Source organism: Blennius ocellaris (genome assembly GCF_963422515.1).
Source record: "Blennius ocellaris genome assembly, chromosome: 7".
Classification (NCBI taxonomy): domain Eukaryota; kingdom Metazoa; phylum Chordata; class Actinopteri; order Blenniiformes; family Blenniidae; genus Blennius; species Blennius ocellaris.
Genome location: NC_137656.1, coordinates 16,428,575 through 16,445,058, shown reverse-complemented (window position 1 = coordinate 16,445,058; position 16,484 = coordinate 16,428,575). Strand labels below are relative to the sequence as shown.

At 42.5% G+C, this 16,484-nt stretch overlaps 1 protein-coding gene across 1 annotated transcript; it reads left to right on the top strand.

Moving 5' to 3' along the window:
* The first annotated feature begins 633 nt into the window (after positions 1–633).
* ddhd2 (DDHD domain containing 2) lies at positions 634–11,756 on the top strand. Its single transcript, XM_080498915.1, has 18 exons — positions 634–803; positions 1,212–1,401; positions 3,097–3,289; positions 3,642–3,835; positions 3,946–4,035; positions 4,288–4,408; positions 4,509–4,598; positions 4,680–4,821; positions 4,936–5,144; positions 5,241–5,302; positions 5,390–5,509; positions 5,602–5,697; positions 5,994–6,170; positions 6,786–6,941; positions 7,167–7,269; positions 7,363–7,524; positions 9,483–9,660; positions 9,782–11,756. Exons 2-18 carry the CDS (start codon positions 1,270–1,272, stop codon positions 9,861–9,863), a joined length of 2,307 nt encoding a protein of 768 aa, XP_080355041.1. The 5' UTR covers positions 634–803; positions 1,212–1,269; the 3' UTR covers positions 9,864–11,756.
* The last annotated feature ends 4,728 nt before the right edge of the window (positions 11,757–16,484 follow it).

The following is a 16,484-nucleotide window of genomic DNA, read 5'->3' as shown; positions in this document are numbered from 1 at the left end:
ACTATGTTTGCACATGAACTTTAATTGCATCTCAGCTGAAAAACAAGAAAATCAACAATGCATCGGTCCTGAATATTGCAAAGGTTTATGAACTTGTGAACACTTACTGTGTACCATTTTACATTTTAAATTTGACTGGTTGTATTTAGACAACGTGGCATGTATCAAATAAATGTTTTATGAACAAGTCTGTATGTGGTATGCACTGTTTAGAGGAGCTGTTAGCTCTAAAACTCGTTTTCCCTGCTGTACAACAACAACCAAATTGGTTCGTTAGAAATGATTAACGTCGACGTCACGTTTGGAGGCGGTGCCTTGTTGAGGACTTTGCGGCGCCTTCAATTGTGCCTCGTAAATGTCAAACTTACCCATATAATTCAGTATTTTTCGCAATTTCTTACAGTTTTTGATGCCCTATTATGGTTGAAATGCGTCTGACTCTCGGTATCTTTGCTCACAGATGACTGTTGTGTTCGAGGAGGCGTCCTGCGTGCTAATTACATTGAAAGTATTCACGACGGGTTCTTGGGCGCAGATTTTACGTATTCGGCGTCTCATCGTCAAATTCTAAGAACCTGAACGTCGCAGGGAAAACTATCAATCATTGTATCTTTTACAACTCGCCGTTTGGGCACTAAGGTGGTTAATAATGGATACTTATGTGGGAATCGTCGCTTTTCCGGGCATTCTGTCAGCTGGCACCGTTTGACAGGGGGAGGCTGCCCTTGGCTAGCCGAGCTCGTAGCCGCTAAAGAGCTAAACAACAACTGCAGCCTGTCTGCATTCAGCCCGAGAGGCTGTCGGTGAGTTAAAGTTCGAAACAATTTTTTGGTTTTTTTTAATGTCAAGATCCCCCAAAACATCGTCGGGGTGTGAGGATGGTGAACTTGGTGTCTCCTCGTACACCCAGCTAGCATGGATCTGAATTACCAGCTGTTTGGTTCTGGGATGTGTTCGTGTTGGCACCCAAACAACATGATGTTGTCAAGGTCTGCGTTTGATAATGTGACATTTCCTCTTGTCATGTTCATCAACGTCAGTCACGTTATTGATGAGCAGGTGATCCTGCCCTTGTTTATCTATCGTCACGTATTAAATCATATGCATGATTTAGGTCACTTCATAGTTATTCAGTAACAACTTACTTGTGATGATGGTCTTTGGACCTATATTTTACCCTCATTCATTTCGGCTCATCTGTGTGGTTACAGGTGTAGTGCCTTTTTGACCTCCTGGAGCCCCACCACAACCCCTCCGCCAGATCTGGCCATGATGTCCGACAGCAAGGGTGAAGAGGGGGGTCTGTCTCAGGCTGCCCCAAACAACAACATCACCAACACCCAGGACCTGAATGAAAGTTCTCCTCAAACTGTGGCCACAGGAAAGACACATGAGGACCAGGTCAGGGTGCAAGTGTGACCGACGGGGTCTAAAATATTGGCAGAGAATAAGTTTACCTTAATCTAAAATCAGATTTAGTGTGGTTATTTTGTCAAAGAATAAATTTTTCTCAAATTTCTCTGTGACGACAGAGTAAAAAAAAAAGAAGAAGCATATTGTTTATAAAACTGGCAGATTATCTTTGATATGGGTTTGATGAAAACATCACTATATTGCAAAGGCGTCAGAACGTGCTTGTTCTACCATCAAGAAACTTTAGCTCCCATTCAGAGTACAGGTTAGGAATTATTCTCATGTCTGGGCTTGACGACTATGGTAAATGTCAAAGCAATGAGCATCACTGTTGTCCTCAAAGCCAAAAAGACATTTAAGTCTCTGATTGGCTACTGGCCCTGGTAGTTTAACAAACTGTTGAAGAACCTTTAAATGGGGGATTTAGGAGATTTATTTGTAACACTTTTGGCACATATTAATTCACTATAAACATTAACAGGTTTCTGTCAGTTCTTGACTTGGCGCTATTCACTGTTGTCTGAAGTATGAGTATACTGGCAGGATATTTTCAGAAGGCTTTGGTTGACCAGAGGAAGTACTGGTTGAACAGCTTTGGGGTTTCTGTGTAATGAAGGAAACCTCAGCAGACATGATCAGGCATGAACAGGGTGACACAACCTGATTCTTGATCTCTTGAAAAGGTTAATGGTCTTGACTTTCAGCAGTGTTGTCACATTCGTGTCAGTTTTAAGTGATATTGAGTCAAACTGTATGCTAAAAAAAACTGATGCAATGTGAGCTTGACTCTGTCTTTGTTTATTCCAATGCTCAGTAAATCTCATTACCCAGATGGAAAAGAGTGTTTGTTTGTGCTACTGTCCTCTCAGCCAGAAATAGCTGCACCATTCTTGACTCGGTGATTTACTGAAGAGTCAAATGGAAGGAGCAAGCAATGAGAGGTGGAGGACGCATACTGTTCTCTCTTTATAGTTTTCACACATTGTAAACTCAAGAAGTTGTTTTGAAGGGGAACACAAACGTGAAATGGTGCTCAGACCAAATGTACAATGTGTTAGTTGCAGTTGGTTAGTTGTTAGTCTGGCAAACACTGAACTGAGTTTTCTTCGTAAATTAATGTCCAGCACAACCAACATAAACTTTTCCTTAGAAGAACATTTACTCACTCCTGACTTAACAGTCCTGGGGTACACATTTGTACAGTGGGATCAATAATTGGGTAGCTATATGTAATGTTGGAATTGTTGTGCCTGCAATAATATGCAGCAGTCTTGTTGCATTACCAAAGAGAACATAGTCAGTGGAAATAAGCTGTTCACAATCTTTAGTTGTTTCAGTTGAGAAAAGAGGAAACAAGAGGCAGCCTGTTGATGAGCAAAGAATAAAACGGGGCTTTGTGTTTTTGACCAAGAGGAGGCTTGATCCTTTGTTTAACAACTGCCCTTTGTGTTGCCTGATGGAGGGGCTCAGACTGGGCTTAGACATTTAGTTTTTCGAACTCCAGTGCCTTCACAACATAGCACTGGACTGCTATTAAAAAAACCCATGAAAACCCAGGTATATTTTCTATTATTTGCACAGTCTGAATTTGCCTTTTATATGGGAGCTCCACGGTTGTGCTGACAAGAAGAAGAAGAAATATTGATTTCAGATCTTCATCATGGTGCTGTTGTTTTCCCCCAGGTTTCACCTGCAGTGGATGAGGCCTCTCCTTCTTCCACGTCTTCTTTCGAAGTGCTTGACACGAATTCAGTTCCAGCTCCTTACCGGGAAGTTCAGCCTCACTGGTTCTTCTGTCGACGGGCTGATGATAATACCTCTTGGCTACCGTTCAGCAGAGAAGACTCTGATAAGCTCGAGAACGCCTGCAACACTGGTGAGTGTGAGATTTACAAGTTCCTTACTACAGACCATGCTTGCTATATTTTCCGCTTAAGAGACAATAGATGTTAAACTATTGCTGGCCTATTTTCTAGCACAGTGTTGTGTGGATTTGCCCAGTCATAGTAGCAACATGTTCATTTTCAAATTGATTTGGAGGCATATTTATAGTTTTTATATTGGAAAAAATATATATAGATCACTTTGTGTAGACATATCTATGGAGACTTGCAATTCAAATCACAATTTTGTAAAATCTCTGTTGTTTTAACTTGCAGTATTATTGGTGGTGTTAATTGGATTGGGACCTATTTGGTATTTATTTTCCTGTGTACGTCTCGCCATAGTTCAGAATCAAGAAGGTGATGTGGTGGTTGCCGTGGATGGAGAGCGATACGATGTGCATGTCAAGGAGAGGAAGCGCTATGCTGTGTACTGGGAGCAAGCTCCCACTGAAGTCCGCCGCTGTACCTGGTTTTACAAAGGAGACAAGGACACCAGGTTCATGCCTTACCCAGAGGACTTCAGCAAGCGTCTGGAGGTAGTCTGGTCACTTGCTGATTCTTCAAACATTTTCTGTCTTTATTCTAACCAAAGCTTTTCTGTTTGATCAAATTTAGGAGCTCTAATATCCATCTTCGATTGTTTCAGGAAGCCTACATGATAGCAGTGACCTTGGATGAATGGAAAAGGAAGTTGGACTTTCCAACAGGAGAGACTGTCATGTTGCACAATCCCAAGGTAAGGCCTGCTACCAACATGCCACAAAGTAATCATATACCATGCAAAACCACGTTATGGGTTGCCAGAATACATTATGTTTCCATAATAAGTGAAAAACAACAACAAATAGCTCATTTCCATCTGTATATTACATTTCAAAACAATGGAGATATTTATTTTCGGATTAATAAAACCAAAACAAATAGAATATGTCAAAATGTATTTTTATTTTGCCATTCAATAAACTGCTTTTCTTCTAACCTTTTACAGCTGATAATGCAGTATCAGCCACTGGGACTGCAGGATGAGTGGGCCGCCTCCCCCTCAGAACAGACCCGGCCACGCACAGTCAAGAGAGGAGTCGAAAGCATCTCCGTGGAGATACCTGATGGTACGTGTCTCGATTTCCTGTGAGAGGCTTAGTTGTTTAACGCATCAGTTCCAGAAAGCTTCACCACCGGTCAGCATTTCTATTTTGTGCGTCTCTCCAGGCGAACCAGACAAAGTAGACCACCTTGTCTTCATGGTGCATGGCATCGGCCCTGCTTGTGACCTCCGCTTCAGATCCATCATACAGTGTGGTAGGATTGTGATTATGTGCAGTTTCTTGTTTTACTCCTTATAACTTCTCTTGACTCCCTTTTAATGTCGTCTGCCTTCAGTAAATGACTTCAGGAGTGCTTCCCTGTCCCTTCTGGCATCTCACTATAAGCGTGGTCAGCAAGATGGCCAGGTAGGCCGAGTGGAGTTCCTTCCAGTCAACTGGCACAGTGCTCTACATGGGGATGCCACTGGTGTGGACGAGTGAGTGTGTCGAGACGCACAGTGTCGCCAAATAAGTTTGAGATTACTGCTTGATTCGTCACTGAAAGTTCTGAAACTCTTAATAGTCTCCCTCCCTTCTTCCTCACTTACCAGGGACATCCAGAGGATCACTCTTCCCAGCATCAGCAGACTGAGACATTTCACCAACGACACGCTGCTCGACTTGTTTTTCTACAACAGCCCTACCTACTGCCAGACCATCGTGGACACGGTGGCCTCGGAGATCAACAGGCTGCACTCCCTCTTCAAGCACCGGCACCCGGAATTTCACGGCACATTTTCAGTTGTGGGCCATAGCCTGGGTTAGAAAACCGCGAACCCCCGAAATACTTATAACCTAACGAGCAAACTGGTAAAAGTGCTAATTTATAACTCTTTTTGCTCTGCCTCTTTCGTAGGTTCACTGATCCTGTTTGATATGCTGACCAATCAAAGGAATGAATCAGAGGCCAGAGAGGGGGTACAGTATAATATAACATGTTTATACGTTTGTAGAATGTATATTAAATAAACTATTTTCCCCTGTTCTTTTAACTCTATGCTTAAGGTGCACCCCGGCGAGCCCCGCCATTCAAACTGTGACACTTTGGAGCAGACACTGACTCGACTGGGCCTACAGCAGTATGTGGAAACGCTCCGGGCAGAAAACCTTGACTTGGAATCATTGGTAACTGCACACACACAGTATGGCCATGATGACGTCCAAGCATAATGCATTTTGGCTGGGTATGTAAACATCTTGTGTGTCTTTTCATTCAGGCTCTCTGCCAAGATGGTGATCTCAAGGAGCTGGGGATTCCTCTTGGACCCCGTAAGAAGATTTTGACCTACATCAGGAGGAAGATGTTTCCAGAGGTCAGATGGAGCTGAAGCTTAACCAAGCGTTATTTTTCTGCCCTTTAAGGGTAGGCATGTCTCATCTGAGCTTAATTTTAATGGAATATGTGGTTTGTTTGACTAAGCTGAACACATGTTCTACTTACCTCCTCAAAGAAAAGCGGTTTACTGTGGACAACATTGATAAATTGGGTTTCTTGAATGTCTGTTTGACAAAATAAAACCTGGAGGCGGGTAGGGATCCACTGAGCTAAATGACCATAACAGAAAGTGTATTTATATTATAACTTTCAACATTTTTCCCATCTGTATAGGGCTGTAGGACAGGGGCCGTCCATCAGGTGCCGGGGCTGCAGGTTCCATCTCAAGTGCCTACAGACAACAATATGGACCAGTCCTCAGAACTGAGTGCGCAGCAGTCGCAGTTCCACAGAACGCAGAGTGTCACCAGTGCCGTGGACTACGAGTACTTCGACGTTGGCATCGGACAGGTAGCCGACGCACACACAAATACTTTATGCTCATTAACGCTTGGGAGTTGAAGCTTTGATGCATCCCCCTCCTGCTTCTCTCCTTCCTCCGCTTGCGTGGACAGACCAATGGAGGCATAGCCAAGGGACAGGTGTGTCTCACATGGTGTCCATACAACACTATCAGGCTTCGTCCTGTACTGTCTGTGATCTCACTACACCTGGAGTTATTCCTCACGTAGATTACCGTATGAACAGGAACTCTACAGGCAGCCACCCTGTAGTGGTATTATTGATGGTTACCTGATCGGCAACAGAATTTCCATGGCTAAGTCACACATTGTGCTGTGATTGAATGCTGTGTCTGTCCTTTTTATTTGTGCCACTAAATTTGTTTCTGCATGGGTGGTTCTCTCCGCACTCTCCTGCTCACCTGCTGCGTTACTCCCTTGATGTTGTCTTGTCAAGAAGTACATTTCAAATGTTTTTAAATATCACTGTGAACCAAAGGTGTGCATTGTCCCACATTTATCATGTCTCATGGATGTAATTGTTTCATACATGCACTCTTAGGCAAATTCTGTGTGTTATCCAATTTTTTATTTGATTTGCTCCTCGCATATCTCCCCTATACAGGTTTCCATCAATTACCCACAGCTAGCATTCCACCCTCAGACATTTTTTGCTTTTGGCTCTCCAATTGGGATGTTCCTGACGGTACGCGGACTTAAATGTATTGATCCAAACTACACCTTCCCAACCTGCAAGAGCTTCTATAACATCTATCACCCAGTGAGTAAGCACTTATTCAATGCGTCACATTCTCCACTCGGCCCCGGAAAGGATGATATCCAGTTTACGTTGCCGTAAATTTGGTTAACCCTGAGAATATGTGTACATGTTGGACTGGGATTATGCTAAGATAAGTCACTGGAGTCGAGACACGGCTCAAATGTTATGTTAGAAGAAGCTGCTTTTTAAAAGCTACGTCCATCTTTCCATGTTGTCTTTGTGTAGTACGACCCTGTTGCCTATCGGATAGAACCCATGATTGTTTCAGAGGTGGATCTGGAGCCCATGCTCATCCCTCATCATAAGGGCCGCAAGCGGATGCACCTTGGTAAAAATAAATACATTTCTCTTTCTTTTCCTTCGTTAGAAAAAAAAAAAGTCACGAGAGCTTCTGTTTATATCTCAAAAATGTCTCTTTTAGAATTGAAGGACAGCTTGACCCGCATGAGTATGGATTTGAAGAACAACGTACTTGGATCCTTACGGACAGCGTGGCAGTCCTTTGCCAGAATACCTGTAGCTGCTCTGCCTCCTGTCGAAGAAGGAGAAAGTACAATTGAGAAGAACCTTCAGGAATCACATGGTAAAGAAAACAATTAGTCTTGTGTGTGTAAGCCAATGGCTTTACACCAGCTTCCTTCTCCTCCTCTTGTCATTTATCTAATGGTTTTTGCTGCTTTCCTCACCTCTGACCTCTTCACTTTGAACACCAGCCTCAGCATCAGTGTTTATAATAAGAAGGATGACCATACATATTACTGGACTGAAAGAGTGGATTGGCTCAGAGCCCTTTAGAAACATCACCTCAATGCTAAGCCAGGACCGTCATTACACTGGAATCGGACCAGAAATTTAACAATGTGCTCATTCTATCCTATTATTGTTGTGATTTAATGAACAACTTTTCCCCCCACGACTCCTTCATAAGCAAACTTTCTTCCAGTTTTTTACACCTCACTTCACCAACCTCATTTTTTTCTCCAAATTATTTAGAATATAGGGGCTGAATTTTACTGGCAAGTATTCAATAAATCTTGCACTGTTCCTAAAATGATTTGTTGTTCTTAGACCAGTTGAGTTTAGCACATTCCTGTATAAAGAGCAAATGTGATGTAAGGTTACTGATTAATGCCTCAGGTGGCTCTTTACCAATCCTTTGCTTTCCCTCCCCCTATATGTCTAACTGATCCCTTCTACAGCACTTCAAGTCTTGTACTTGAATTTTAAGTTTTTGGCACCTGCCTCAGGCCATTTCCTCTTCCTTCGATTAATTCTGATTGGGTGAATTTACTGACGACCCACATCATGAACCACCAGCTCAGGACACTATTTAGTTTTACCCGAACAAGTTGTGCTTGCGTACAGTACAGTTGCATATAATATTAAATGAATAATTGGAGGGAGCTGTACTTGCAGATACATGAGAAGGACTAAAGCTCAACTTTTGGACCAATGCGCAGTGCTGGCTAACACGTCTCCTCATTGCGTGGAAACTTCCTCACGTCAGCGTTTTGTCTTATTGGCTCCCCTGACTCCTCCACGAGGTTAGACGGTGATCTCTGGCATCTCATAGCTTAAACAACACTGCCAACTCCAACTGGCCTGGGCTCTGTTTATGCCAACTCTATATTTACTATAGACTTTACTGATTTTCCCAGTACTGGAAGCATAGTACTTCCATTCACTATGTGACTGATTGAATATAGTTTCGAGCCAGCACATGCAGAGGCAGTTGTTGCCTGGAGGTTCGCAAAGGAAACATGTGACTGGAAAGACGTTGTCGAATGGCACCACCACCATATTCCACTAAATTGTCATGTAACCAGGTGAGTCCCATTGAGATTGCAGGATCTCTTTTTCAAGGGAGCTCTGGCCAAGGCAGTAGCAGCACCACGTTACATGTACATGTAACAAATATTAAAAAAACATTCAAACAAACACTGAGCAGACACAATCAAATTTGGAAGCCGTCGGTTTTATCAAAAGTACATTGAGAGATTAAGGGGAGCGTCTGTCTGTTTGCATGTTCTCCCTTTGTGTTCTCCTGTTGCTTCCCTTTGTCGAATGATGGTTTTCAGGCATATTAATAATGTCTCAATAGACCTTAAGTCTGAATAAAAGGATGTGCGATATCCTGTCTATCGCCTATTGTAAGTTGGCTCTAGCCTCCCTCACCACTAAATCACATTTCGCTAACCTATATTAATTTTTATGTTTAAGCGTTCGGACAAATAATTAAAGCATGTCTTTCATGTTAATTAGCAGCATTTTGGACATTAAACCTTGTAAGATGAATATAAAAGTATCGTTAATTTTCCTCCCCTGTGGAGAAGGTGTGAATCAAATTGCACTATTTAATCCGGTTATCAATTCTTTCAGTCTGAATGCAACCTGCAGCTGACACAACTTCCTCTTCTTCTTTTTTCTTTGTTGTCTGACAGCATGTCATTTTTCCAAACGGAGGTAGTGCCTGCTGGCTACTCTAATTGTTTTGCTGAGAACCCAGTAAGCCACATGTGCCGTGACTTGTTTTGCTGGCAGGTGTATGCGAGGAGGCAGAATCCCCAGTGTCAGCGGAACAAACGGAACAGACGGACCAGCCCGAGATTAAAATGGGAATGCTGAACGGAGGGCGACGGATCGACTACGTGCTTCAAGAAAAACCCATCGAGAGCTTTAATGAATACCTGTTTGCCATCCAGTCCCATCTTTGTTACTGGTGAGACACGCGGATCTGCACAAGAGATGCTTACAGTTATACCTTTCTTTCATGTGAAAGTTGCTCACTAATGTTATGCAAATGTTTACTTCATGTAAGTTCTTGTTTGTCCGTCTGTTAGGGAGTCGGAGGACACGGCTCTCCTGCTGCTGAAGGAGATTTACGACAAGCTCGGCGTGGCCTTTGAGCAGCCGCAACAGTAATAAAGTTGTATGAATGTCGACTTGTCTCCATAATGGTAGCCTGACAAATGAAGGACAGAACCAGAGGCTGCACAATCCTCTCCCAGAATGCCTTACTGTGTGGGTGTTTGCCCGACGAGCATCATTCAGCTTCTTCTGAGAGTGGACCTTTTGGCTTCAGTCAGGTGATCGCGGTTCACTTGTTTCAGGCCACCGAACTTCAGAGAGAAGTACCTTTTTCGGGCTTCGCCTAAACTCTCGTTGCTGCACTGGATCATTGCTTAGCAGCCGCCCAAACATCACAGTCGTGCTCCTGGTCGAGGAGTTATTCTTTATGTTTACCCGAGATTTGCACTTTGACTGCTCTTGACATATCATTCTGACACCTGCAGCTGCACCACACTCAAAAAAATTCATTATTTCCAGAAAATGCACTTGTATAAATGTTTGTTTTCATGTTGGGTAACACGTCAAACTGGAATTTAACGTTTTGATGGTATTCCTTTGCAATTTGCACCAAAAAATACTTTAAAGTTCCAGAATCTAGTGCAATAGTCGAATATATTTGATACATTTTGATCCATTATCCTATGCAAAGGCGAAGACCCTAATGTTGAATGATACTTTGGTATAATGTCAAACTGTTGTACATGATACAACTTCCTTTTCTCAGAAGGTTCTCTCCCTTGGTATAAATTCAGTCTCTAAGACTTTAGTCTCTTGATCTGAGAAATATTTATTTTGTTCATTGCATTTTCGAGCAGCTCCATTCTCTCTGCCTGATTCAAGGCCATTTAAAGTCCAAAGCTGCTACGCCTGTGCTTATGCAATGTTACCATAATGTTGATAGCACTTCTGTCTTTGAACACAGTCTTTACCTTCTACTCACATTTTTAATCATGTCACTGTGATCATTTCTTACACAAGTACAGGACTGAAGTAATCCTCGTGAAGACCTCTGTTGCAACTGAAGTACAAAAATGAAGGAACTAAAAAAAACAACAACCCCAAAACATGATCGTTGTTTCACCATGTTGTGTATATGTATACAATGTAAGTATGATCGAGTACAGTGTTTCTCCTCCAGGTCCATGGTATTCTTCGACTAACATTCTCCTGTTTATTTTTTTTCTTTTATATTTTATACACATAATTCTGCAGAACTCTGTTCCATACCAGCGACATACCGTTCCTCCTGAAATGTGTTTGATTTTTATACAGACAGGCATCCTTTATAAGCAAATCCCATTTTTGCATCAGCAAAGGGCCAAATCAGTCATTTTTCTCCTTTGTTCCTTTATAACAATACAGTGTATTGCCTTTGCTGTTTGTCCTTGCATGCACTTCTTTCTCATGTTAGAGTGGAGGTTCTCGACATATTTTGCTCCAATCTGATGCTAATATCTTAAAGTCTTTGATTGCATTGACCCAGCAATAAGAAAATTTCCATGTCAAAATTAGATTGAATTTGATCAAAGTGGCATGATATATAAATTGTATAGGAAGCTGTTTTCAAAACTATTTTTAGTTTGTATTTAAAAAAATACATTAAAGATATGTCAGTGTTATAATCAAACCATACCTACATATAAAATAAATATATGGTCCACACACAGTGAATTATCTTGATGGAAGACATCTTTCTTATGCATTGTTAGGGAAGCTGTGCCCCCTTCACCGAAGCTTTGAATGACCTCCTTCACCGTCTTATGGATGCAACACCTGCACAAGAGATGAATTAACCTGTTGGAGTTGTTCACCATCTTCCTTTAAAAATGCACTGACTCCAGTCACAGTGACAACATATTCTTGAACTTTCTTAATGTCTATATACATTGTAATGTTTAAACAAGACGGGACTTGAAGGTTTTTGATTGGTCCTCTTAACAATATGCTGGTACAAACCAAAAAGACAAGCACTCTTCTTTTATGGATATACTCTATGAAGATGCTTACATGTGTTGTGTGCCATAATAAAACATTAACAAACATTTTTGTGCTATTGACTGGATCAGAGATTTTACACACGCACACTATATATATTTAAATAACATAATAAAACGACCTACATAGCCTATTGAATCCGATATTTTGCAGATGAAATTCCATCCCAACGGTAAGTTTCAGTTTTTTACTGAAATAACACAGTGAAATTGAATAAGTCAATAACGGTTCAATTTGTTGCCATGGTGATTGAGCGCCGTTTGATTGAGCAGTCAACGTCCCGAAAGCAACGACGAGTACGCAAGATCCAGCCTTCAACTTGGGTTAAATTTGTATTGTTATAAAGTATTTGCTGATATTAGAGCTTCTTCCTTGCCGTCGTTCGTGTGTTTGTCCGCTTTTTTCGTGAATGTCGTGAATCCCAGGTAAATTGTATGCTTCTTTGTTTTTTTTTGTTTATGTGCTTGCGTTTTCGTTCCGCTCGGCCGTGTTAAAAAGCAATTTGGAGTTTGTGATGGAGCTGCCCAGTGAGCCTCGTGTGATTCATTGCAGTGGGAGGAAATATGCAGTAAAGCCTAGTGAGCAGCTCTGAAAGGCGGTCTGTCCTCCTCGGTGTCCTGGCCCCTGCCTGCCTCGCCCTCCAGCACTCCTCCCAGCCCGGCATTTCTTCTGAAGAAGCGAGCAACGTGGGACAGACTTGAATCAGGAGGTATGAGTTTTCTTATTTCATCATTGAGGATACTCAATACAGGTCAGGCCTGCTGCTGTTCTTCGTGTGAAAATGAGCAAGGACTCATCACACAAGTCATTTAAACTTATGTGGAAAGATCCTGTGTGTGTGTGAATGAGACCGATACATCTTGTATGCATGCATATCTGTTTTTGCATTATGACTTGGAGTCATAATGCAAAAACAGATGTCATTGGCTCCTTAACTACACCTTGTGTCGCTCAGGGAGCTGCAGGGGCTCCAGGGAGTTGTCCTCGCACCTATTTCAACCTGTTAACACAAGCCCTTTTCTTCAACACAGAGCCTGGGGAACATAGCTTACAGATGGTATACACTGTCATATTCTCAGGCCCAGTATAGAGTACTGTATAAATGTTTTAGGCTGGGCGGAAGTAGTCCTCTGCTGCAGAATTTATTTAAAGACAATTACACAACATCGCTTGATGAATAATTCGAAATAATCTTATTGTAAGTTACAATATAAGAAATCCTCCATACAAATGGTTACATGCATGCAGGATCAATCCAATGACGACACTCAGGTTTCATGCTGACGTGAACTCTCAGTCTATATGAGATTGTCAGGAATATTTGATCAAGCGCTGCGGGCACAGCAATTATCATTGAGGCTGGTGTCAAGTTACAAGTGCTGTTGAAAAGAGGGAAGATTCAGAAGAATGAAAGCTTTTTTTCACAATGAAGAGTATGCATTCAGGGATCTTGAAATTCATAGACATCTATTTGGGAATAATGCACAACTGATTTGAAATGTGATAATAAAAACAGGTCATATCATCCAAATTGTGGAAAAATTGACAAACAACATTGCCATCATGTAAGACATAAACCACACTGGGATGAAACTGAAACTTGGGAGGGATTTAAAAAAAAAAAAACATCATATTTCTGTGTGCAGTACAGTTTCATTACTGTTTTTGCCAGCAGGACCCAAACAAACTAGGGAAGCTAAACTCGCCTTGTTTGCGAGCTTGATGTTCTTCCTCTCTATTTACCTGGGCTACACTTTCCTCATCAAAAGAATGATTGTAGACTCGGCCAACTAATTTGGCTTTTTTAACCCTAACACCTCATGAAGAGGCAGTGATTCCCTCACTTGTTGAATTATTTGTTGAAGTTGCTTCTTTGTCACCCTGGAAATATGAAGATTACAGGTGCATACACATGATGTACAATTTCTCACTGTGATGGAGTGTAAAGTGACTTTACTCCACCTTGTGACTTGTCGATAACTTCCCTTTTGATGATATTTACGTCTATTTCCCACTTACTGGTAAGAATTTTCCCAAGTTACTCATGAATGCACTGTGAGGACAAAGTATTAATTGTAGTAGCTTGTCTAGACCCAGAGTATAAGGAGTATGAAGTTCAGCAATCCTGAGCCCAGCAGCATTAATAATGTACGCTATCAAACCAACACTACCGAAAGTGAAGTGTGCCTGTATTGTCACGCTCAAACCTTTGAGGAAGAAGGGAACATGGTTGGGTTTTTCAGTCACAGCAGGTAGTGGGAATGTGGCACAACAAATGGAGCTGTGTTTTATGCCGCCAACCCTCCCCGCGTCTCTCCCTCCCCCAGGGAACTCTGATCTGTTATTAAGCTGACTAACAAAAGAGGAGACTCTTTCCCTCTGGAACAATACTCTCAAGGCTGCCAGATAACCCAATGACACACTGACACATACAACCCCCCCCCCCCCCCACCCCACCCCACCCACCCACCACTAACTCTTTAGATTTAGTGCTACCCCCCTACTAAAACACGCACTCACTCACACACAACCTCCTTTTCTTTTCTGTTCTAACTAAAGACTGCACTCTGGTCAACAAGAGGATGTAAACTGCATCTGCCCTCTGTGTTTGAGAGAGAGAGAGAGAGAGAGAGAGAGAGAGAGAGAGAGAGAGAGAGAGAGAGAGAGAGAGAGAGAGAGAGAGAGAGAGAGAGAGAGAGAGAGAGATGATGGAGGCTGAGGAGTAGAGCGAGGAGGCGGGACTGTCACTGGAGCCATTCATGTGCGGAGCTCTTGTTCGAGCATCAACACACATTGAGAGAAAAAGAAGCTGAACCACTGTAAGGGGAGAGGGGAGGCTTGTTGGTTAAGTAATAAGCAGTCGGTCATGATATGGAGTGCACCGTGTGGCTCTGATGCTGTTGCAGACCGTCTTGGAGGAGAAGCAGAGGTGAACACTGGAAGCAGGGAGAGGACATACGGAGCATCAGCCTGAAAACAAAACACGGGACACTGCTGTTGCCATGGGGGGCTCGCTCAGCCAGCACAGGAAAGGATCCTTTGACTCTCCCCAAAAGAAGAGCAGCATGTAAGACGAGATTCTCCATCCTTTGCGTGGGTTAGTGTAAGAAACTTGCACAAGTAGAGAGAGCTTTAAAGAGGCACAGCGAGTGCAGCTGATCAAGGGCATCCGATCAATTTCACCCTGGGGTTCTTGACGTTGTTGTGTCTTCCGTGAACTCGATGCCTCCGTGGAGACGCAAAGCAGGAGTGGGGGAAATGACGACGTACATTTCTGCTTTCTGCGTGTTGAATTGCTTTTCTCTGAATGTGACTTGTGGTTTTATGCCAAAAGGGAGACTCTTTTTCTCACCTGCTCATGTGAAATTATTCAATTTGGATGTAAAGCAAATGCCATGAGATGGCCGTGTTGTATTTGGCGCGAGATAAATAAAAGTGAATCCTACCAAGTCGCTTATAAACAAATGACTTTCTTAGCTCGATGCAGACCAAGACCATGTGCCGCTGCTGCTGCACTAGTTTGAATATTATTTAGGTATTCAAATCAGGAGAAAGTCACAACGCGAGAGCAGTGACTCAGCTGATGAAATGAGCTAAACAATCTAATCTAATGAGGAGGAGCCTATCATGTCATGCTCTTTACATTAAGGCGGCCCAAGCTTTCCTTGTTTTTGACAGTGTATGTGCTTGTTGAGTTTTCAGCTCCCACAGTAGAAGAAAGATAACGCTGCTGCTCTTAGCTATTAATTATGCAGCCCTGACCCTAATTCTAAAGAGTTATGTTAATTATACGAGCCGAACGGTTTATTTCTGGTTGAGCAGGTACCACTGTTTTTTTTTGTTTGGTTTGTGCCGTTGTGTTTGTGTGACATCCTGAAAGCACGTTGAGGTGTTTGAACTTCGTGGAGCCTTGTTCTCAAAAAGTGACGGGAAAAAATGAAAAAAGACGTTGCATCTGTCAGTGCTTAAGAAGCACTCAGGCACCGCCGCCTCTCTCCATGTCCTCTGATCCACTGTAGCACAGAGTGATCCTTTCACGCTGTCCTCCCAGTGATGCTCTCCATCTCCATTTTTAGTCTTTTCTTTCTTAAATTTCCCTGTGTTCCCACAACTGTCGTGGAGAACAGCAGTCGTCCTAGTCATGCAAAATATTTTAAAAAAGCTGAGGAAGGGACAGAGATTCACATGTGGATGGTTTTCACTATGTATTCCACTACTAATGCGTAGTGTAGTCGCCGACATCCATCTGTGTTTGTATAAGATTGGGGGTGGGGTCCTCCCTGTGGGACAACTGAAAAGCCAAACAGTGTTATGGGAGTGCAGCTTTCAGCTTTTAGTCTAAATTTAGTTTGCTTAATCGTCCATTTTATAGCTTAACTGGAGCAGTCTCGGATGTCATGTGGACTTCCTGCTCTTCGGAAACCCACGGGCATCCAGACAGCAGCACTGGTCTGCATTGAGAGCTCATCTCTTGCTATGGCCGTAGGGATTCAGACCAGCGAAGCGTGAAAAACTTTAGGTTATCTTTGGAGGGATGGTCATTGTTAATACATGAAGAAATGGCACACATTTCAATGGTGCACAAAAGCTCAGTGACCACGTTTACTTGCATAAAAGAGAAACTTGCTGATGAATCATTGTGAGGTTAATTACACTGTAGTGTGTTTGAACTGCAGCTCAATGAAAAGAGCTGCGCCG